This window comes from Muscardinus avellanarius (assembly GCF_963383645.1).
Source record: "Muscardinus avellanarius genome assembly, chromosome: 11".
Lineage (NCBI taxonomy): Eukaryota > Metazoa > Chordata > Mammalia > Rodentia > Gliridae > Muscardinus > Muscardinus avellanarius.
Window position 1 is genome coordinate 21,880,564 of NC_137797.1, and position 24,438 is coordinate 21,905,001.

At 39.6% G+C, this 24,438-nt stretch overlaps 1 protein-coding gene across 2 annotated transcripts in view; it reads right to left on the bottom strand.

The window, feature by feature from the left end:
• The window catches only part of ANO4 (anoctamin 4), a gene marked incomplete at both ends in the record, with an annotated part of 438,431 nt that overhangs the window by 127,346 nt on the left and 286,647 nt on the right, over positions 1–24,438 (bottom strand). For both annotated transcript variants that reach the window (XM_080705232.1, XM_080705233.1), the window contains 3 exons: positions 1,413–1,544; positions 13,381–13,425; positions 17,545–17,645. In XM_080705232.1, coding sequence (XP_080561358.1) covers positions 1,413–1,544; positions 13,381–13,425; positions 17,545–17,645 — 278 coding nt within the window. The remainder of the gene's footprint in view (positions 1–1,412; positions 1,545–13,380; positions 13,426–17,544; positions 17,646–24,438) is intronic.

Consider the following 24,438-nt stretch of genomic DNA (forward strand, 5'->3'; position numbering starts at 1 on the left):
TGGAAGCCCTTCTACCTCCGGGCTACACTCCCAGACCTATTTTTACATTTTTATTTGGAAACAGGGTCTCCTAAGCCAGCGCGCGCAACTGGCTTCGAACCTGCACGATCCTCCTGTCTCTGCCTCCCAAGCGCGGGGATTACAAGTGTGCACCACCACGCCCGGCCGGCATTAGGCATTTTGACACAGAATATTCCTTCTTTCATTTTTCTTCCTGCCTCTGCCCTCTGGAGTTTCCCCGACTTTAATTGATTTTCTGTTCCTGAAACATGACCCCCACCTTGCTCTTTTTGCACCTTCTTGACAACTGCCATCTGGTTTATTATATTTTTTCTAAAAAAAAAATGGTGACCTATTTTAAAAAGAAATTTGTCACTCCTTTCTTCCTCTCAGGTAGGCAATTTTGACAAGGTTGCCACCACAGCTGGCAGGGAAGGCCACAGATTCCTGAGTATGGCAGAGTGTTAGCCTGGGCTGACCTGATTTATATCCCTGTGGGAAGCTGCTTCTCCCAGGTTGTTTATAGTCCTTGGCATGATTTTCTCTCCCACTACTGACCCTGCCTTCTAGTGACCATTTCTTGTCATCTTGAAAGCAGCAGAGAAAATTCTTAACACTTTTGCAATTTTTCACAGGTTCATTTATTTAGGTTTTTTTTCCTACCCACATGTCAAAAGTGACAACTTAGCCTGGTGTGGTGGCACATGCTTGTAATCCCAGCATTTGGGAGGCTGAGACAGGAGGATGCAGTTTGAGGATAGCCTTGGCTATTTAGTGAGGCTCTCTGCAACTCAGTGAGACCCTGCTTAAAAAATAAAGATAAAAAATAGGGCTGGGGGCATATCTCCGAGGTAGAATACCCCTGGGTTTCATCCCTAGTATCACACCAAAAAAAAAAAAAAAAAAAAAGTGACAAATTCCTGCTCTGAGATGGTCTGATAGATGTGTTAGCACATACGCTGGTAGGTGATATGGCTTTTCCAGGGACAACTTGGTGGTTTGCTGAAGGAAGGCAAACTGAGAAGCAGACTGAGATAGAAACAAAACAGCAAAGCAAACAAACAAACATCTTCAACAGAGAAGGGTATGGACCACTTCCCCCATCTGCTGGCTAGAGACAGGCATCTGTAGGAGACTCTGAGCATGGGAATTGGCAGAGTCCTATGACACAAGGAGCCTGGGTCTCTGATTCACCATAGAGAAGATCATTAATTTGCCCAACACAACTCTGAAGAAGCACTGTATCATTCTAAGCTACTGAGATGTAGAAATAATTGTTCCCCCGACTAATATATAAAGAGTATAAACAGGAAACTTAGGGGCAAAGGGCACCCTGCTGCTCCTTCTCCAGGGGCAGGCCCTTTCACAGCTGCAGGTCCTTAGGAAGATGGGGGCTTTACCAGAACACTCACTGATGGATCCTTTGCTGGCTGAAAGGGGCAGTGTAGCAGTCGTTCTCCTCCAGGTCTGGCAGTGTCTCCTTGTCCAACCTCATTGGCTTTCTAGGTAACCATCTCCGAAACCTGCTTATTTGTTTATCGATCCTGTGGTACATGGAAGGCAAGACCAAAGGGTACAGCATGTCAACATCAGCCTGGATCACAGGAGGGAGGTCCCCACAGAGCTACCACAATGACACCACACACACCAGCCACTCTCGCCGCACGCACGGCAGCCCCACTTCAGAGATGGAAAGAAGAGGGCCTGAACCCTCTCCATGTTGCCAAGCAGCCCCCACTGTATCACATGGGAAACAGCAGCTGTGTGTTCTGTGTATATCCGGATGCCAGTGCATGGCCAAGTAGTCCCAACAAGGCTAGAAGGTCCTGGGATGGAAGCTAATGACCTCTGAAGTAAAGAGGCAGAGAATCCTTAACTACTTATATTCTGCAGGTGCTATAAACTCATTTTGCCTTTGGAAAACCTCTAATGTCAGAGAATAGCTTTCACTGTCACGAGCTTTCTATTGGGAGGGGCTGACAGCCCACGCCAGTGGACTGAGCGTGTGCACTGAGCTGGCACTGAGGTTGGCTTCCCAGCTCTTACACCTTCCCTGCACAGCCCCTCAGCAGACAGAGGGCTCTTTAGCTTTCAAAGCTCCCTTTCAAGCTGGCTCTCATGGTCCTGGGGGGTCGCATCACACAGGTGTCACTCTGGCCAGTCAACACAGTGATGCCAAGGAAACAACAGTGTCCAAGGTGTGGCTCTGAAGCCACCTTTTCCTCGCTTGCTGTGTCCCTGGTCTGTCCATCCTACTGACTTTTACTGCTGAGCACCTCTGCCTTCCAAGGGGTCAGTCCCCAATCACTGTTCACAGCAAACCACTAGAAGGAACATAAAGGATTTCAGACTTTGAAATGACTGTACTAACTCAGGGAGCAGAAGCATTGATTTTTTTTCTCCCCAAGAGTGTGTATCAAACAGCTACTGTGTGAGATAGACTGAACAGGTACTATTCTCATTTTACACATTGCAAAAGCAATCCCTCAGGGTGATTATCCAGGCCAAACTACTCAGCCAGTGAATAACACCAGGACTAAAACCACAGATTTTTGAATTCAGATTTGGAGCACTGTATAGATGATAATGTGGGTCACATTTAATGGGTAGAGAAGAAAAATCCTCTAGAGAAAATATCTAAATGTCTTCTAATAATATTCTAAATGAATATTCTATAATATTCTAATAAATATTCTAATTGGAAAAAGCATGACTGAAAACACATAGCATTCAGTCATGCTTTTTTCCAATTAGAATATTTACATGGTAATTATCATTTTCAGTGAATATGTTGGCTAAGTGTGTGTGTGTGTGTGTGTGTGTGTGTGTGTGTGTGTATGAATATATTGTATGTATGTTACTAGGGATCAAACACATTCTACCTCTGAGATAGACTCCCAGCTCTTTTTATTTTTTGGCTTGAAACAGGATCTCAATAGGTTGCTAAAAGTCTCATTATATTATCCTCAAACCTACAATCCTCTTATATCAGCCTCCCAAGTCCTGGAATTATAGGAATGTACTTCCATGCCCAGTTATGTTGGTTAATATTACATCAACTTGATTGGGTTAAGTAATGCCTACATAGCTGGCAAAACATTGCCCTAGGTGAGCCTATGAGCATGTCTCCAGAAGAAATACGCATTTGAATTGGTAGACTGAGTAAAGAAGTTGGCCATTACCCACGTAAATGGGCATCTTCCAATAGGTTGGGAGTCTGAATAGAACCGAAAAGCCAAGGATGCATCTTGTCCTGACCTCCAACACTGCTGCACAGAGAGCCCTCAGATTTGGACTGGGGATTATACCATGGTATTTTTAGGCCACCTGCTGGCAAACTGCAGGCCATAGGATTTCTTGGCCTCCATAATCTTGTGAGCCAGTGCTATAAATCTCCACCTGAGTCTGAAGGCCAGAGAGCCAGGAGTGTTGGGATCTAGGGCAGGAGAAGATGGATGTACCAGCTCTAGTAGACAGCAAGTTTTCCTCCCTCAATCTTTTGGTTCTATCCTGGTTCTCAATGGATCTAATGATGCCAAAACTTCTTTACCCAGGCTACAGATTCAGATGCTGAGCCCTCTGGAAACATACAGACACATCTAAAATATTTGTCAGGTATCTGGGCATCCCTTATCCCAGTAAAGCTAACACAGAAGAATAATGATAAGTTCCTCTTTTAGTACCTCTTTATCCTCAGCATTATTCCTACTTTGTCATGACCCCAACTCTGCCTGGAGGTGCTTGTACTTTCTCAAAACTCCTCAATGACCCAACTGGAAAGAATCTCACAGATGCCCTAGGCCCCAAAGAGAACTCTTTCTCTCTTCTCTTTTCTCTTACACATATACAGAGAAGTAAAGATTCTAACCATAGTTAGGCAGCCAGAAAAAGATAAATATCTGTGTGTGTATATATATACACATATATATGTATATATATTATATATATAATATATATACATATATTAGATATATTAGATTGATATATTGAAAGGGAAAAAGTTCCCATCTCCTTCATCCTTTCTCTTCTTGGGCTACCACCCCTCCCATCTCTTTAAAGGTAATTTCAACATAGTGAGAAGATGACTTCAGAGAAATAGCACAACACTGACGGAATACATGGACTCTGGGATGGAGTGCCCTAGTTTCACATTCTGGCTCTGTAAATATTAGCAATGCAACTTTGGGCAAATAACCTAACTGCCATGCCTCCTCATATGTGCAATGGGCATGATGATGACACAGAGTTCACAGGGTTGTGATAATGAACTAATTGCCATATACATACATATACATACATACAAACATAATCTTCAGAACAGCATCTGGTGTATGGTAAGTGTTGGTTATTATTAGTTTTTTCCCTTTTTTCCCAAATAAGAATTTGAGTACCCAGCTTGCCTCTTAGCACTTCATTTTGCTTTTCAATTCAAAGTTAACTGTGCTTCACCAGCCTCTACTGCCCAAGTTCAATGATTTAGTCCTTAAGTGGACTCATAAATTAGACATCCTATGCTAAGCTTGTGGCCATCCCTGTGGCTCTTGGCTTTTTTTTTTCTTTTTATCATCTGATTTCCTTAAAACTCATTCAAGAAAGAGGACATTGGCCCAAAGGTTTTCTATAATAGAGCTTTTACCTCCCACACATCTCCAGTTTGCAGCACTAATCGGATTACATTTTGCAGAATCTGGGCTCTGCGTGCAATGACTATGAATTCAATCCAGCTGGGTACAGTGCTCAGTGTGGATAAAACAAAGCTGTGAAAAAAAGAAACCTCAAGCATAAATACTGTATGGGAATGAAATGGCAGTTCTCAGCAGCCAGCTGTGGCACCACGATTTAAATAAAATGTGGAGATGGGGAAGGGGGAAGAACAGGCTAATGAAGATGGTGAAGTGAAACATGAGGGGTAAACAAAAGTGAGATGGGGACAAGGGGAGGCCTTGGCATGGTAGAAGGAGGCTGGGCTCAGTCGCCGGGTGCCTGAAACCTAGTTCTGTTGCTTATCGGCGGTGTCACTCACCTTTCTGAGCCTTATTTTCCAGGGCTATAAATTAATGGCAATAATAGTCATCATTATCATGATCATCTTACAGACCCCCAGGGTGCTTAGGAGGCTCACAAAATACGGTGTGCATGAAATACTTTGGAGAAGCTGCCAAGCAGATAGCGAACATGGCTAATAAATTCTCAAGGACCACAGAGGACTAACGTGAAAGTGGTGGGGGAGGGGGGAGGACCTGGATTTTAGAAAACACTACAGTGGAAGAAAGGCATTCGAAAGAACATCTTCACAATAAAACTCCCCTGAGATGGTGGTTGGGCTTGGGGGCTGCTGGGGTGGACTGCCTTCACTGGGGAGCCTGAGCAGCTGCAGGAGAAAGAAGCGGTGGCCATCTGGGTCCTCTCATGCCTGCTATCCATGCTCTGGGCTTTTTCACAACAACGGGAACACTCAAACATGGTCAACAGCTTGTGATTTCTTTGGGTTGGCAGGATCAACTCCCAAAGATACCCAGGCTCTAATCCTCAGAACTTGTACATATGTTTGGTTACAAAGCACAAAGGACTTTGAAGATGTAAACATCATTGCAGACCCGAAGAAAGAAGAGCATCTTAGATTACTCAGATGGGCCTAAGTGAGCAGCATAAATTCTTCCATCACAGAGAACATTCTCTGGTTAGATGCAGGAGAGATACAGCGAAAGGGGAGTTCAGAGAAAGTCAAAGTATGAGGAGGACTTGATCAGCAATGGCTGTGTTTGAGGAGAAGGGATCAGAGCCAGGGAATAAGAAATTCTCTAGAACGACTTTCCATCAACAGCCAATACAGAAATGGAGACCTGAGTCTTATAATTGTGTGAACTGGAATTGTGTCACCAACCTGAATGATCCTAGAAGCAGATTCTCTTCCAGAGTTTCCAAAACAAGAGCCCAGATTGACCAATACTCTGATGTATCTTGAGAAACTTTGAGCAGAAAAATCATTTAAGCCTCTCCCCGAGACTTCTGACTTACAGAATTACTATAATAAATTAGTACTTTTCTGTGAGGCTGAGTTTGTGGTGATGTGTTCTGACAGCAATAGGGCAGTGAACATCTCTTGAAAGTCTTGGTCTCATCTTCTCTTAAAGGGCTAGCCATGATGAGCCAGGCCTCTAAGGTCCCAAGTCTGCCATTCCACATGTTATGGTCCCCACCTACCAGGCAGGTGACCCAAGAACAAGAATCTATGTCTCTGTGGCAGGGCCATGATGTGTGAGTGCTTTCCTGGGCTGCTCTTCACAAACACATTTAAACAGTGCCACATTCAGACATTGTTGAGAATACCCTTCATCATAGCTTCATTGCATGGCTTTTCTAATTAAGAGTGAGATGCTGGGCAAGTGACTAAACCTCTTTGAGATGACAGTTCCTGTCGCATAAGGCAGTATGAGGATTAAAAAGGATAATGAATAACAAGTGCTCATACAGTGCCTCCACTGTATAAAGGGCTCACTGTATAAAGCGGTTTCAAACGGGAATGAAGAAATGGTGATGACAATGACAGGGAACTTTTGTGTAGAGAGCTCTCTTTCCACTAGAAATCCAAAAGCAATGACTATCCCTTGTACTTTGAGAGCATCAGTCTCATGTCACACCTAATAAACATCCCTAAATAGGCAGTTCTGAAAAGTTACTGTGATATGTTAAAGTTCGGAAATGAACTAGACAGAAATATTCCCACCTGTCTTTTCTGTACAAGAGTGGAGTTTACTCCATAAAGACTCCCTGGGCAGGGGAAAAAAAAGAGAAAACATTGGCTTAATGATTTAGCATTGATTTGGGGTGGATACCTTGCCATTTTGTTACTTCTGCTATTTACTGAGCAAAAGTTCTTTTAGGGACTACACGGGCAAATCAATAAAAAGGTGGATCATCTATTGGTCGCTTCTGGCCTTGACTTTTCAAGCTAATATCTGGACTACAAGGAGAGCTACTTTTATAGAATCTTGTTCCGGTGGTAATAAGTTTGGGTTCCACTGAAAATGCTAGTTCATGGCAGGTGAGGCTCCAGGGAAAGCATCTGGAAAGAGCTGGTAGTACAGCTCAAGGAACAGGAGTACTTCCTCCGCACAGCTTCCCAAGGTACGCCTTTGGAAGGTTCTGCTTTGCCCCTCTGGCCCTCGCTGCCCTCAGCTGTAAAATAAATAGTCCTACCTTCCTGGCATGTGAAGGTGCTGGTCAAAGCAAAGGTTGCATACAAAAGACCTCATTCCCAATATGCTGTTCTATAAGTAGGTTTGATAAATCACCCATGTACAGAGTCAACTCAAATGCTGTGGTCATATCCTGAGGAGGAAGAAGAAAAGGGTCTTTTCCCTTGAGCATCTAAAAACCCAGGGAGAGTCTACACTAATAACAATTTGATCAGATTGAATTAAAATGACATAGGCTTACTTTAGAGACACCTGCTCTCCTCCAGACAAGAATATTATATATATTATTTTTGACAGATTACATTTTCAGACGTGATATGCCTAGAGGGAACCTACAGATGAGCTTTGTTGTTCTTTTTTTTAATAGAAATATCACACAGCCGTACACTGCAGTAAGGGAAGCTCTCCCGGACTGATACCAGACAACAGGAGGCTTGGATTTCTTTTTCCTTTTCTCAATGCCAAGTCCCCTATATTTAAAGATTCTCCCTGGATAGAATTAGGGATCATTGGAAGTTAATGTGATTCTTTTCGGTCATAGGACTACTATTTGGGACATAGCCTAAATACTTTATAGAAGAGTCCAAAGGCTTTGGAACATTTACATATATAAATTTTTAAAAATGAGGATGGAAAAATACAAGCCATGTTGCAATTTTACTTATAAGCTCATTTGATATGATTGTGGTGCACTGAAAATATAAAGCAATAGAGTCCAGCATTCATTCACTCTGTTAAGCATCAAAAAAGATAAATTCAGACAGAATGCGTAAGGTATGGTGGAGGGGAAAGGAATATGTAGTGATGAGATGTAAGCTATGAATTAGCTACAATAATCAGGCTTATTACTTAGTAGTCATATCATCTGTAAACTATATTTGCACTATTTTGTGACAGCAAAAAAAAAGAAAGACAAATTTCCTTTCTTTATTGTGTAGGTAATTTAAACACCTATAAGTCTACCCAAAGATAAGAATCAAAGCATCACGTAATAGACCAAATTTATGGGCAAAAGAGAATTTATTCCAAAAATACAAGTTTGAACTACATGAGTGTGCTTTATGGGAGTCAGATGACTTTTTGAAACTAAGATGTGTTGTGAAGCATTTGTGAAAAGATGCTTTATTTCTCTGCCTGCTAAAAAACTTCAGAATTTTTAATCAATTTATCGTTATAGTATATAGGTTTGTTTAGAGAATGCTTTTATGAAATAATAAAATTAGTTATAATTTACATAGATGAAACTGAAAGCCCAATTAAATGTCTATGTTCAGCATGGCAGGAGAAATTCAGAATATTAGAAACCAAGTGTTTCATTAATGAGATACTACCAAGATCACAAGTCCTAGATATGCCCTTTGACTTGAAACATAGAATTAAAATAAGAACAAAACTACAAATTAAAATTTATGCTAGACATTGGGATCCAGAAAGTCACTTTGCTGCAGTGGTGTCCAAAACTTAATGCTACACAGTAATCCATGAAGCCATTTTAGTAAGGTCGTTCTTAATCAATGTGTCATATCACCAAATTTGGAATTTCTTTTTCATTTATTTTGGCACAGTCTTCCAGTGCCTACTGTTGCCTAAATTCTTCCATAATTGTGATTTATGCACTTGAATGTGCATGAGTTTTTTAAGGCTATAGTTCAGTGTTCATAAAGCTGTTCTTCCAGCTCTAGAAACAAAAAAAATTCCAATTTTGACTCAAATATCTCTGTCCACATGAAGGATAATTGGCCATGTGCTCACAGTCTCCTCTACTTCCCTCCTCTTGACTCCTATTCCAAAACCCATCACCTCTTTCTTTTTCTTCTACCATAAAACTTATCCAAGTTGTAATAAACTCTCACTGCCTCTGATTCATCAAGACCTCATCCTTCCTCTACCAGCTATAATTAGGTTTCTAGTGCCTTCTGCTCTATAGCCATGGTTTTCAAAACGTGGAGAGATGTAACATCAAGCATCAGCATCACTTGGAATCTTAATAACAATGCAATTATCAATCTACATGCTAAATCCATTGAACCAGAAGTCCTGGAGGTGGCCCCAGTAAAATGTTTTAAATCTCTCCAATGATCGGATGCACATTTAAGAGCCACTTCCACGAAGACTGCTAACTATGGAGATTACTGACAACTTCTAAAGAACCAAAGATTCTTATCTCTTATTGTTCCAGAAGCTGGAAAATATACCTCCTCATGGAAACTCATTCCTAGAGCCTATAACACTGCTCACACTTTTCTTTCTACCCCAAATATTGCTCAAATACTGTCCTCTTTCTAAAGGTTTGCTCTTGTCCTCTCAACACAGATTTTCCAAAGAATTGCCACTGGCCCTCTTAACTCTTTATCTCCTTTTCTGGAAAATTCCATCCCCTCCCCTGGCTAAGGTCATGATTTCTGAATTGTTGACTTCCAAGTTGGATTGCCTTTACTGTAACTACATTGCCACAAGTTCCAAAGACCTCCAAAGGATACCAACACTCCAGAGGCCTACTGTGAGTTACAATGCAAAATTACTAACAGAAAAAATCAACATCTTTCTCACCACACCTACATTTTTGCTGGATTTTCATTCTCTTACCTTGGATAATAATTTCCTAATCCCTTAGATGTAGAAAACTCTTTCTCACTAACTCTCAATTTCTTTTCTTTTTCTCTTTCTTTCTTTTTTTTTTTTTTTTTTTGGTGGCACTTGGGGTGGAATCCAGAGGCTTTCTACCTCCAGGCTATACTCCCAGACCTATTTTATATTTTATTTGGAAACAGGGTCTCACTAAGTTGCTGAGAGCCTCACTAAGTAGCGGAGGCTGGCTTAGAACCTGCGTGATCCTCCTGTCTCAGCCTCCCAAGCACGAGGATTACAAGCGTGCGGCACCACGCCCGGCTCACTAACTCTCAATTCCTAAATAACTATTGAGTACTAAATTCTTTTGTTAATAATTTCACAATCACTCTCACATACTTTGTCTTTTTGTCTGTAATTTTCTTATAACCAAGGAGCAGAACTATGATCAAAGAGTGAGGCTAAAGAAAAGATTACGACTTCTTTTTAAAAAGAATTTTCTTTCAGATCTGACCAGAGGCTAGGGAAGTCCCTGTCTCTAGGGATGGTCAGGCATTTCCTAGGCAGAAGCTTACATATCAGATGAGTGATTGGAAATGATAATCTCTCCCATTGGACCTTGGATTCTTTTTTTTTTTTTTTTTCAGTACTGGGGATGGAACCCAGGGCATTCTAGCTCCAAGATACAACACCAGTCCTATTTTTTATTCTTTATTTTGAAACAGGGTCTCGCTGAGTTGCAAAGAGCCTCACCGAGTAGTAGCTGAGGCTGTCTGAGAACCATGACCCGCCTGTCTCAGCCTCCCAAATCCTAGGATTACATGTGTGTGCCACCATGCCTGGCTGGACCTATGTTTCCTTTTATCATCTTTCTTTTCAATCTCTTATTCCAAGTCTGTGTCTGACACTTTAGGAAGACCTGGTTCTATGCTTCTTTTCTTTGTGACTTCCTTGCTTCTCACTCTAATCCTAATGCATGTGTATAGAGATTCATCTGCTCATTTGCCAATGTACTAGCTACAGAAAACATAGAAGTAAATGTTATATCCTTGCCTTCAAATATCATCTAGGTGAAGAGATGGACATCCACATTATATATTACAGCACAGGGTGATGTAACCCTGGGATATCAATGGGAGATCAGAAATGGGCATCATTTAACCTGGCCCCAAATCCCAACAACTTGGATGAGTTTTGAGGGCTGAGTAGATGTTACTTTGTTGGACAAGTTAAGAACAAACCATCTAGAAGGACCACTGTATACAAGGATATATACATCCAAGTGAGTGTAATGCGTTTGGGAACCTTGAGTAGTTCAATAGAGACCCAGCAAAGAGTGGTGGGAGGGGAGAGATGTGTGAAGGTAGTTTATCAAGACTTGTCTCAGTTGAAGCTTTCCACTTTATTCTGATCACTGTGGGGTAGCCACCGCATGATGTGACCAGATTTGCTACTTGGGAACATGAGTAGAGGAGAGTTAGGAAGGGAATCAGAACTGAACCAGGAAGATAAATCGATGTAAAATAGGCAAGAGTGAGTTTGGTTAAGGCAAAGGCAGCGGGAATGAAGAGTAATGAATAGATTCTAGAAGCTTTCATGGGATAGCATCTGCAGAACTTGAGAGGTTGATTAGATAAAGGAATGAAACATCCAGAATGACTTGGAGGTTTAAATTGCATGGCTGTAAATAGTGGAGTCAAAGACTGTGCTGGGAATAGAAATGGAGACTATATGGAATATAAATGACTAGATGACAAGTAAAATCAAAACTTGCCAGAGAGTTAGAATACTAATCACTAGAGGACAGAAGAAAAGGAGAAACGGGAGATGGCTAAAAGTTCAGAAGCAGAAAGCAATAGGAGGTCTGCACAGATGCAAGGTCATTCTCATAAATATCCCATAAAATAATCACGTAATAGATGCCATTTATGGACATCTACTAGGTATGAGGCATTAGATCTCACATCAACCCCATAGGATAGATGTATCTTCATTTTATAAGTGTAGAAACTTAGGCTCTACTCAGAGATGTGACGTATTTGCCCAAAGTTATCCATTGCCAGTGTAGGTTTTAGAATCTCAAAGGACATGACTTGTCCCAAACATGTTGAATTACTGAATGAGGGCTACATGGCACATTTGGACAAGGGTAAGGCCCATCCTCCACTTAGAATCTGAAATGTATTTCATTCTTCAGATTGAAACAACATCATGTACAGACTTGATATTTTCACTGTGACATCAAAGTGGGGAGGAACTTCTCTTCTCCTTGTGTTTCCTTCATGTGCTACTGGATTTGGGTTTTGAATCCCTCCATCGATAACCAGTAAAATCCTTAATTTGATGTGAAGGGATAGATTGACCTGCCAAATAGATCAGTGGTTTTCAAACCATGTTCCCTAGAACCTGCATCAGTAGTCTCAGCTCAGAACATGTTAGAAATGAAGGTTCTCTGACCCCATTGCTGACATACTGAGCCAGAAACACTGGGGCTGAGGTCTAGAAATCATAATAGCTCTACAAGTGATTCTGATGCTGGATAAAGTTTGAGAACTACTGACATCTGCTAAAGCATTACATTAGGCTTTTATAGAGTTGTGTGACTAAGAACTCAACCAAACCATGGTGAATGCCACACTTACTGCCTAATGAAAGAGGAATCACTACTAAGATTGTTGCACAGGAAATTATAAGAAACCACATCTGAGTTTCTTTGGCTGCCGATTCTCACACCATCCTTTGTCGAGTGCATGCATACTTGAGAAAATCCACCAAAATACATAATTTCTCTTTTACTTACATTTTTATAAGGCACATAAAACGAATAAATCTGAAGCCTAAACATCATCGAACTGAGCTAACCAGAGGGCTTCCAGAGAGATTCAATGGATCCCCAGTTTAATCCCCGACACAGCTCAGGGTGGAGAGAAGTTTGAAGTTAAATTCTCTAATGATCACAACAGAATCCAGATATCGCATATCATCAGTGTGCTCACCATCTCCATGGTTTCTCAAAAAACGACAAGGAAAAACAAGCTTTGGAGGGGTGTGAAATATAATAAATGTAATCTTCATCCAGTAGGATTTTTTGTTTTTTTTAATAAAGAGCATTTAAAGAGCTCCTGATTAAGGTCACACAACTGCATATTTTATTAACACTGTTACTAAGGCAGAAGGACCTCACCTGTGGTGAAGGCAAGTAGTCACCAGCTTTCTGAGAAGATGACTAGCTGCACTTGAAGCTTTCAAATTACAGAGAGTGGAAGGAGAAAATGTGTGTGGAATAAAAATAGCTTCCAGGCCAACTATGCTCAGAACAGCTGGAATTTGGGGTAATTTATCTAACAGCCTCAACACACCTGCAGATGGATTGCACTCTCCCAAATGTGAAGGAGCTCAGGGAAGGCTCTGAGAGGACATTTTCATCTTGGGTTTTTGTGTTTTTTTTTTTCCTTCAGGCTAATGTGAAGCGGCTATTTGGGGAATATGCATGGCAGTTGTTTTCCCATGTGACATCTTCCTGGGCTTGTAGGTCCTTGTCATCATTGGAGTGCACAGGCCAGCAGACAAAAAAAAAAAAAAAACACTCATCATGACAAAACATGCTACTAACCTGCTCATGAACTTGTATCGGCGGGGCAGGTAATAGATTTTTCTCCTGGAAGAACAGCAAAAATGAAGCCAGTCGAGAAGAAAACCCATCGTCAGTTACAGTTTGAACTAGCAAGGAAGGAAAGGAGATTGAAGATAGAAGCCTGTAAGAGGTGAAGAAGAAAAAACTAAAAAGAGATTAACAGTGAGAAATGTAGTAGGATCCCAGGGCATGCGTTTTGAGTAATGGAATCTTATGAAGCACTTTCTTTTGCGACTGCTCCCTCTCCTCATTACTGTAATCTTTTACAGTTGCCCCTTGCAGCCAGAATGTGTGCCCAGCAATGATTTGCAGCATTTGGTATTTGCATGGATTCAACTGAGATCAGCTCCCCCCCCCAGGGGAATGCAAAGATGGATTATGGGACAACATACATAATTTAACTGCACACTATTGTATGGAAGCAGTATTTATGTAGTACTTTAAATTCACAAAACTCTCTTCTCATGATTTAGGTAGAGGTAGTATAAAAATATAGATTTCACAGCCAGTATGGGAAGAACACTAACTTGTCAGCATCAACACACAGTTACAGATAAACATACTGACACATACTGTCAAACCACTGGCTCTGGTTAAAGGTGAATTAAACAGGTAAGACCAAGAGAACCTAGAAAAAATTTTAAAATCACACTTAAATAAGGATGTTATATTGCTGTGTTTACATTTTAAAATATTAAAAGGAAAACGTATGAGTATAGTGAGTGGAGAGTATGCATGCAAGATGCTTTTTAGAAATACAGTTTCCTTTCCACATCTCAGCCTTTGGTCAATAGAGTAGTAATGAAACCGATGGTGTTTATATGTATTCTGAACTGTTACTGAGCTATCTTGGTTTTTGAAAATGGAAATGTATATGTCACAAAATTTTGACATATTAGTGACAATAACTGTAGAGACAATAGAAAGATAAGTGGTTGCCAGGGGTTTGGGCCAAGAGAAGGAATGGATAAGTGAAACAGGACTTGTAGGATATCGTATTCCATATGATGCTGTCACAGGAGATATGTGACAATATGCATTTGTCAGAGCTGTACAACATGAATGCACCCTAAAGTAAACAACAGACATTAGTGAATAATGCTATTATCAATATTGGTGCGCTATCGGTATTTCACAAGTAGATTTTATTGGCAATTCCCATAAGAAGTTTATTCTTCAGTTAACTTATAAACCCTGTGGGGTTAAATATCCAAGAAAATTAAACCAGAGATTCAGAAGTATAGTGCATGGAAGATAACAAATACAGATAAGATTCTTTTGGACATTTTAAGTTCATCAAAATCAATATTTGTACACTTTGTTGAAATGACATATGGTGGGGGAATTCCTCTTTGGGAAATGAATTCTTCTCCTTAGGCTAGAGTTCTGTGTTTGAAAGTGTAGAGAGATAATAGCATACATTGCAAATGCACCAGGTTGTAACAAATGAAGCTCTGCTTAGGTAAAATCACATCAATATTAATGAAGCCAATTAGTGTCACAGTTAACAGTATTTTCTCCTAAAACTGTTGTCCTTCAGGAATTCCTACATCTAAAAGAAGATTATTATTCATATTCATTTTATTGCTTGGCTCACATTCTCTTAATGCTGCATAAAAAAAGGTATTAGTGATGCTTGAAGGCAGCACTTTTCTGCTAGGTAATGGGCATGCAGAATGCTTTCTGAGATGCAGCCCGGCCTCTCAGATGTGAAATCTGTGCAGGTGCTATGCAAACTTGCTTCGCATTAACATGGCACAAATTTCCAGTCTCCTTAGGTTCTTTGTCATGAAAGTGTATTCTAGCCAAAAGTTTTGTGAGATTTATAATGGGAAAGGTACCAATTTCTTTCTTTGTCCGTCCGTCCGTCCGTCCGTCCGTCCTTCCTTCCTTCCTTCTCCTTCCTCTAATGGGGATGGAACCTAGGGCATTCTACTTCTGAGCTATACCCCCAGCCCTTTCTATTTTATTTATTTATTTATTTATTTATTTATTTATTTATTTAGAAACAGAGTCTTGCTAAATTGAGTCTGGCCTTGAATCTGTGATCCTCCTCCTGTCTCAGTCTCCCAAGTACCGGAATTGCAGGCATACACCACCATGCCCAGCCCTCAATTTCTATAAGTATATTTCATATTGGCTTCTTCCCATTTTGCTGGTTAAGCATAGCATGGTATTAATCTGTATCAAATAGTTACTGTATCACTGGAATATAACTAGACTTAATTATTATATCAGAGCAGCTTTTAATAAAAACTAAACTGATTTTTTTTTTTTGGTGCTTCTCTGCAAAAAAAAAAAAAAAAAACCTCTCAAGAACCTCAATAGAGAGTCGAGAGAATAAGAGAAAATTTTTGCTGGATTTCCTTTCTAACATTTTAAACATAAATATAAATCATAATAGCACAACTATACGTATCTATTTTGAGAATTTTGCCTCCGGGTAAAACAGATGCTAGGTACCCCACCCTTTACTCTTATTTGGCATTAGAACATAAAAGACCAATAAATAAAGAAAATAAGATGCGGCCAGAAAACACGTTAGAGACTTATGAATGGAGATTGTCAGTCTCTGAATATCCCTCTTTTCTCTCTCTACATGAATGTAGCTGACTCTTTGTAGCCATAACATTCCACAGGCCATTAAGAGGTATTTGTAGAAGTGGTACCAGTTGGCCCACTTCTAGTCACATGACTTGTTGCTATCAAGTTGTAAACACAAAGTACTTAATTCAAGTCTCTGCAACTCTGTCCTTGGCACATCAGTTTTCCATTTTCTTTAGCAGATTCCTTTATGGACCTCACACATATAACTTGGCACTTATAACTTTAGGTTTAATACCTCATTTTCTCTCTATCTAGCAAATGAGGAACACATTTTTATGTGTGGGTCTGGGGATGGAACCCAGGGGCATTCTTCCTCTGAGCTACACCCCCTGCCCTATTTTTTATTCTTTATTTTGAAACAGGGTCTCACTAAGTTGCAGAGGGCCTCACTAAGTAGCGGAGGTGGTCCACAAACCACAATTCTCCTGTCTCAGTCTCCCAAATGCTGGGATTACAAGCATGTGCCACCACACCCAGCGAACACTTTTTTATTTAATTCATATGGAACATCAGGATATTCACTGTGAGACAAAGGCAAATAATCCTCTTGAACTCAGCAATCCACACAGTGTTTTCCTCTTAGAACAAATATTGATAGTTGTGTTTGCATACTATGTGTGACTTCTTAAATTTAAAAATACATTACTTTTTAAAGTACATCATATTTTCATGAACTTTCTTGAACTTGTCTCTTTAGAGGCAGATTTTAATGTCTTTTTTTCTGGAAGGGACAAGTCAGCAAGGAGCATGATGGCTAGGATGTGGCTGTTCAAAGCAGTATACAGGATTCCAAAAGTGGCACTTTCAACAAAATTATCTAATTTGCCAGAAAATGAGTGGAACTGGAGAATATTATGCTAAGTGAGATCAGCCAGTCTCAGAAAGTGAAGGGTCTTACACTCTCTCTCATATGCAGAAGAGAGAAGTTGAAAAACCAAAAGGACTTCAGATCAATGAGAACAGAGAGCAGTAGAAGACCAGTAGGAGTCTGGGAGGGAAGGGAGGAAGGGAAGGGGGAGACCCGGTGAAGGAAACAGTTCAAACGCTCCTATGTACGTTTGTGAAGTATCAATACTAATTTTAATATTATGAATGGGGAGGGGGCAGTAGTAGGTCCAGTGAGAAACACACCAGGTACTGTGTGCATGTAAGTTTTTATCACACTAAATCTCAATAGGTTGTATGACTTCAACACACCGATAAAAATATACTGAAAAATTAATTTCTCATGAAAGCAATTTAAATGCTTTCAAACAAAACAAAACAAAACTGAAACCACTTGGAAAATGCTTTTTTTTTTTTAATCACAAGCCCTTAAAATATCTGCCTGCTAGGAACTGAATTAGCCAGGAACTGTTACAAAATGCCATGAAATCATTACTGGCCATGAAGAATTGTTTGCATTTCCTAAACACTGGAGGGACTTTTTTCTCCTTGAATAGCATTCCGCCTGGGTTTCAGTTGCATTTGTTCCCAGAGAGTAGCAAGTGGGGTTCCTAGTGAGTTAGCAGAGTTGGGATATGCATTTGTACCTACCTGAAAGGCATCCTTACATTCATTTGCTCTGCATATCTTCCGAGGACTTCCCAAGGGGCATGCAACTTCACAAAGATAATGTCACTATTTATTAGAGAGGACTGTAACAGAAAAAAGAAGCTAAATTGAAAAGTATATCCAAATTCCCCACAGTTTCAGTTGAGTTGGAACTTAGAACATATAGACTTGAATGGAATTTATGATTTGGAGCATTCTTCAGCAGTAAGCCAGGCCCTTACGTGTGCACATATTCATTCAACACATATCCCACTGTTCCAGACACCAGGGACATAGCTGTGAACAAGAATGGTAGAAATGGCATTTATACTCTGCACAATTTTTTTAAGGGAACAAAGGCAAAAGTGAGTTTAAAAGGGAAATAAATTCAGATGATAAGAAGTAGGGTTTTTTGTGGTACTGAAGATTACATCTAGGGGCATTTAACCTCTGAGTTACACTATCAACCCTTTTGATTTTTATTTTTGAAATGGGATTTCACTTAGGTTGTTGAGAGCATCCCTACACTGCTGAGACTGAGCTTAAACATGCAATCCTCATGTTTCAGCCTCCCAAATACTAGCATTACAGGTGTGTGCCACACATCTGGCTAATAGGAAGTATTCTGAATATAAAGTGCTGGGATAAGGAGTTATGGGGATGAGAATACACATGATCTTAGACAAGGGGCCAAGGAAAGCTTTTCTGTGGAGGTGACCTGTAAGATGAGGTCTAACGGAAGACATGGAGCTGGGTAGGGTACATGTTCTGGTGGACATATGAAGCGGGAAATTTCTCAGTGTGTTCAAGGGAGAGAAAGAGAGAACAGTAACTGAGGGGTATGACGGAGAGAAGAGTGGCTCTTTGTGGAGAGTCAATTATAAGGGAGAGTTGGACTGCAGGGAGAGAGGAGAAAGGCTATCAATCATCCAGATGAAAGCAAAAGGCATGAGATTTGAATCTGGCTTGGTGTCAGGCAAAGATTGTACAGGTGTCAGGGCTCTGTTCTTTGACTCAGGCTTTGACTTTCAAGCTTCTTTATCTTTTTCTTTTCCTATCAACATAGAACTTGGACAGGGATGTAAACTAGGAGTTCATACCCTGATGAGCACCCAGAACGTTTTGGTCTCTGCCTCTAGCAGAAAGAATGTGAAGAACAAATTAGAAATTTTCTTTCTGGAAGCCACCTTCCAGGATGCAGTGTGGGCTAAGAAAGAAGATAGAAGAAAACAGTGAGCCAAATCAATTTAAGTTAGTAAAGTGGCTACTTATTATTCCAAATTCTTCCCATATAGAGTTCATGGCATTTACATTTTTATAATTTAAGAATGTTTATTTTTTGCTCAATTGATAAAAATGAGAGATAAAATTTATGATCTCACTGGGATAAATCTACACTCCAGAGAATTTTTTTAAAAATTGCAATTATTTTTAACGATTACCATTCTTTTTTTTTCTTTCATTTTTTTTTTTTTCTTGGTGGTACTGGGGGTGGAACCCAGAGGCTTTCTACCTCCGGGTTATAGTCCCAGACCTATCTTATATTTTATTTGGAAACAAGGTCTCACTAAGTTGCTGAGAGCCTCACTAAGTAGCTGAGGCTGGCTTTGAACCTGTGCGATCCTCCTCAGTCTCCCAAGCACAGGGATTACAAGCGTGCGCCACCACACCCGGCTGATGATTACCCTTCTAATGGGCATTAGATGAAATCTTAGAGTAATTCTGATTTGCATGTTTCTCATTGTTAATGATGATGAAGATTTTTATATATATTTATAGACCATTTATATTTCTTTTGAGAGGTTTCTATTTAGTTCAACTACCCATTTTTTGTTATGTGATTTGCTGGTGAGAATGTGAGAGAAAAATAATGCTTATACACTGTTGATGGGATAAATTAGTACAACCAGTGCTTGACTTGGCAGCATGTATACTAAAATTAGAACAATACAGAGAAGATTAGCATGGCCCCTGTGCAAGAATGACATACAATTTCATGAAGCATTTAATATTTTTCTGAATTTTAATCTTCAGTATGATGAAAGGCCTCAAAGAAAGTGTACAGAAAATGAAAGAGCATATCAATAGAAAATTTGAGTCCTTAAAAAAAAAAGAGACTTTGAGAAAAATGAAGTCAATAAATGAATTAAAAACAGCAATAGAAACCACCTCTGGCAGGCTAGACCACATGGAAAAGTTCCACGTGGAACATTTGGAATACAGTTCATTCAAAACTGAAGAGAGTCAACAACATAGAGAAGATGAAACAACAAGACCTGAATATCTAACAATTATGGGACAATATGAAATGTCCTAACTTACAGATAGTAGGCACTAGAAAAGGTCTTGACGTATAAAACAAGGGTATCAGAAACCTCTTCAGAAAAATAATTTCAGAGAATTTCCCAAACATAGAAAAAGACTTAAATACTTGAACATCCTCATGTAGGAGATATTTAAAATACTGCCAAGATAAGATCAAAAGACTTTCCCATATCACATAATAATCAAGATGACTTAGAGACCATGGAAAGAATCTTGACAAACAGAGGAAAAATAATAACAATCACTCCAAACTTCTCAACCCAAGTTATGAATGCCAGGAGGGCCTGGTATGATGTACTCCAAACCCCAGAAGAAAAATACTTCTAAGACTGCTATGTCCAGAAAATATATCATTAAAAATTGAAGAAGAAATAAAAATGTTTTAAGATAAGCAAAAACTAAAAGTATTCATGATTACCAAACTATCACTAGAGAAAATGCCTAAAGAAATAAAACACAAAAAAGAAAAAGAAGCAAATACCAGAATTAGAGAAGGGGACAACTAAGCAAAGAAGAAATAAAACTACACGAAAAAGAACATAGATTTCAAAATGACAGGAAACAAAAATTATATCTTAATAATAATGCTGAATGTCAAAGGTCTTAACTCCCCAATCAAAGGACACAGACTGGCAATGTGTACAGCAAAGGAAACTACTAAGAACCTCAATTGAGAGCCAACAGAATGGGAGAAGATTTCTGCCACCTAATCCTCTGATAGAGGACTAATATCTAGACTATAGAGAGAACTCAAGAAACTCAGTACTAAAAAAAACAACCAAAGGCCGGGCGTGGTGGTGCACGCTTGTAATCCCCGCACTTGGGAGGCAGAGACAGGAGGATCGCGCAGGTTCGAAGCCAGCCGCACTGGCTTAGGAGACCCTGTTTCCAAAAATAAAATAGGTCTGGGAGTGTAGTCCGGAGCTAGACGGGCTTCCAGGAACCCCAGTACCACCAAAACAAACAAACAAACAAACAAAAAAAACCCAAATAAAAAATTGGGCAAGGGAATTAAATAGGCATTTATTTCATGAAAGAATTCAAATGGCCAATAAATGCTTTAAAAAATGCTCAACATCATTAGCAATCAGAGAGCTGCAAGTTGAAACTACCCTGAGATTTCACCTAACTCCAACTAGAATGGCAACCATTCAAAACACAAACAACAACAAATCCTGGCAAGGATGTGGAGAAGTAGAAACTATAAAATATTGTTGGTGGGATTGCTAATTAGTACAAAAACTTTGGAAAACTGTATGGAGGATCCTTAGAATAATGAGAAGGAACTTACCATATGATCCAGCAATACCACATCTGGCTATCTGCCCAAAAGAATGGAAACCAAACTACAAAACTAATGCATGAAAATCTTTGTTCATAGCTGCACAATTCACAATTGCCAAACTATGGAACCAACCAAGATGTCCATCAACAGATGAATGGATTACAAAACTATGGGATGTGTACATAATGGAATTTTACTCAGCCATAAAGAAAAACACAATCACATCATTTACAGGGAAATGGATGGAACTGGAGAACATTATGCTAAGTGAGATTAGTCAGTCACAAAAAATAAAAAATCAGATTATCTTCCAAATATGTGAAAAAGGGAGAAAATGGGTCATAGGAGGAACTCTATACAAAGAAGGAGATACTATAGATGAGCACATAAGGCAACCTAAGGGCATGGGAGGCGAGAAGAAGGAAATTCTCTAATGTTCATGATGCACATTAACAAATATATCAAAGTCAAATACTAAGCCAGGTATGAGAAGGAGGGAGGAAATTGGGCAAGGAATAATTGGGTGATGTGTGCATGTATGCTTCTACCATCTTGTACTTAATTAAGATATATAACTACTACAGTGCACCAATAAAAAGTTTTTTTTTTAAAAAAACATAATCTAACTATATGCTGCTTGCAAGAAACTCACCTTAAGCTGGGCATGGTGGCACACACTTATAATCCCAGCGCTTAGGAAGCTGAGACAGGAGGATTGCACAGGTTCGAAGCCAGCCTCAGCTACTTAGTGAGGCTCTTGGCAACTTAGTGAGACCCTGTTTCCAAATAAAGTATAAAATAGGTCTGGGAGTATAGCCCAGAGGCAGAAAGCCCCTGCATTTCACCCACAGTACCACCAAAAAAAGAAGGAAAAAAAAAGAAACTCACCTTACAGCCAAAGATATCCATATGATAAAAATGAAAGGATAGAAAAAGACATACTATGCCAATGGAAACTGAAAACAAGCAGGGGTAGCAATGTTTATGTTTGACAAAACAAATTTTAAGATAAAACACATCAGAAGAGACAAAGTGGGTCACTTCTTATTAATTAAAAGAACAATCTGAAAATAATATATAATGATAGTAAATATGCCACAAATGTGGGTGTACTCACTTTTGTGAAACAAAGTCTTTGGGACATCAAGTCTCAACTAGACCCAAATACAATAATATTGGGAAACTTCAACATACCACCCACTCCACTAGATTGATCTTACAGGAAAAAGATGAGTAGAGATTTGTCTGTCCTAAGGAATACTATAAACCAAATAGACCTAACACACATATACAGAATATTTCAACCAGTGACAGCTGAATACACATTCTTCTCAGCTGCAAATGAAGCCTTCTCCTAAACAGACCACACCCTGGGCCATAAAGCAAGTACAAGCAAATTTTTAAAAAATGTAATATAATTTTCCTGCATCTTCTCAGATCACAATGGAATGAAAGTAGAACAACAGGAAGACCAAAAGAAATTATGTAAATACATGAAAACTGAATGATACACTCTTGAATGAAGACTGAGTCAAAAAATAAATAGGAGAGAAAAAATCTTAGAATTAAACAAAAATAGAGACAAAATGTACTAAAATATGTGGGAAACTTTGAAGGTGGTGTTAAGAAGAAAATTTATAGCACTGAGTGCCCACAGAGGAAAAAAGAAAGCCATCAAATAAATGGTTTAATGTCATACCTCAAGGAACTAGAAAAACAGAAACAGTCTAATCTCAAACACAGTAGAATGAAGGAGATAATTAAATTTAGAGAAAAAAATCAATGAAATAAAAAAACTCAAAGGAGCAACAAAACAAAAAGCTGGTTCTTTGAAAAGATTAATAAGACTGACAAATTCTTACCAACATAACCAAAAGAAATAGAGAACCAACCTTAATTATTAAAATCAGAAATAAAAAAGGAGACATCACCACAGACAGTGGGGAAATCCAGAGGATCATCAGAAACTATTTTGAGAGCCTGCCATGAGGCAAGGCTGGTTGGTGCTGGGGCCTCCGAGGCTGGGATCAGAGCCTGCTGAGGGGTTAGGCCATTGCCGGGGCCAGCAGCCGGCATTGGAGCCTGCTGTGAGACAAGGCCACTACTGAGGCCTCCAAGGCCAGGATCGGAGCCTGCCTTGAGGCTAGGCCACTACTGGGGCCTCCAAGGCCGGGATCAGAGCCAGTCGAGGGGTTAGGCTGGTGTCGGGGCCAGCGAGACCAGAATCAGGGCCTCCCATGATGCAAAGCCACTGTTTGAGCCAGCGAGGTCTGGATCAATCCACTGGGAAGCCAGGCCACTACTGGGGCCATCAAAAGTGGGATCGGTACTTGTAACACGGCATGCACAGAGAAATATCACAGAAAATAAAAACCAGATGCTTCCCCTAATCAGCAATAACTAGGAGGGAAGGGGCAACAGGAAGAGGTCGAGCTTTAGAAAGGGCCCTATTGTGAAGCAACTAAGGTGACCAATCAGAGGGTGTGGAATAGGGGAGGATGGAGCCTCTTTAAAATGCAGGAAGTACATAAACAAATGTATCAAAGTTAATCACCAAAGAAGCATGGGATCGAGGGAGGGGGAGGGAATGGGATGGGGACTGGATGAGGGCTAATTGGATGATGTGTGCTTATATATCCTCTCAAGTCTTGTATTCCAATGTGACATATGATTACAATGCACCAATAAAAATAAGTTTAAAACTATTTTGAAAATTCATATTCCAATAAACTGGAAAACTGGAAGAAATCAATAGATTTCTAGATACATAGAACCAAACTAAATTGAACCAAGAAGATATATAAATCCTAAATCAAGTAAAGGCAAACAAAGAGATAGAAATAGCAATAAAAAGCCTCCCATCAAAGAAAAGCCCATGTTCGGACAGATTCCCAGCTGAATTCTACAGAATCTTTACAGAACACCTAAACACACTTTGCAAGTTATTCCATGAAATTGAAAGAGATGAAATTCTTCCAAACTCCTTCTATGAGGCCAGTACCACCTTAATACAAAAACCAAATAAAGATTCCCTCAACAAGAAACAAAATGACATATATATCATTGATAAACATAGATGTGAAAATTCTAAACAAAATATTAGTCATACACATACAAACCACATAAACATTTGTACACCATGACCCCAAGAATACAAGGCTGGTTCAACAATACACAAATCATTATATATTATTCACCACATAAATAGAACTAAGGAAAAAAGTCACACGATCATCTCAATAGATGCTGAAAAGCAATTGACAAAATCCAATACCCATTTATGTAAA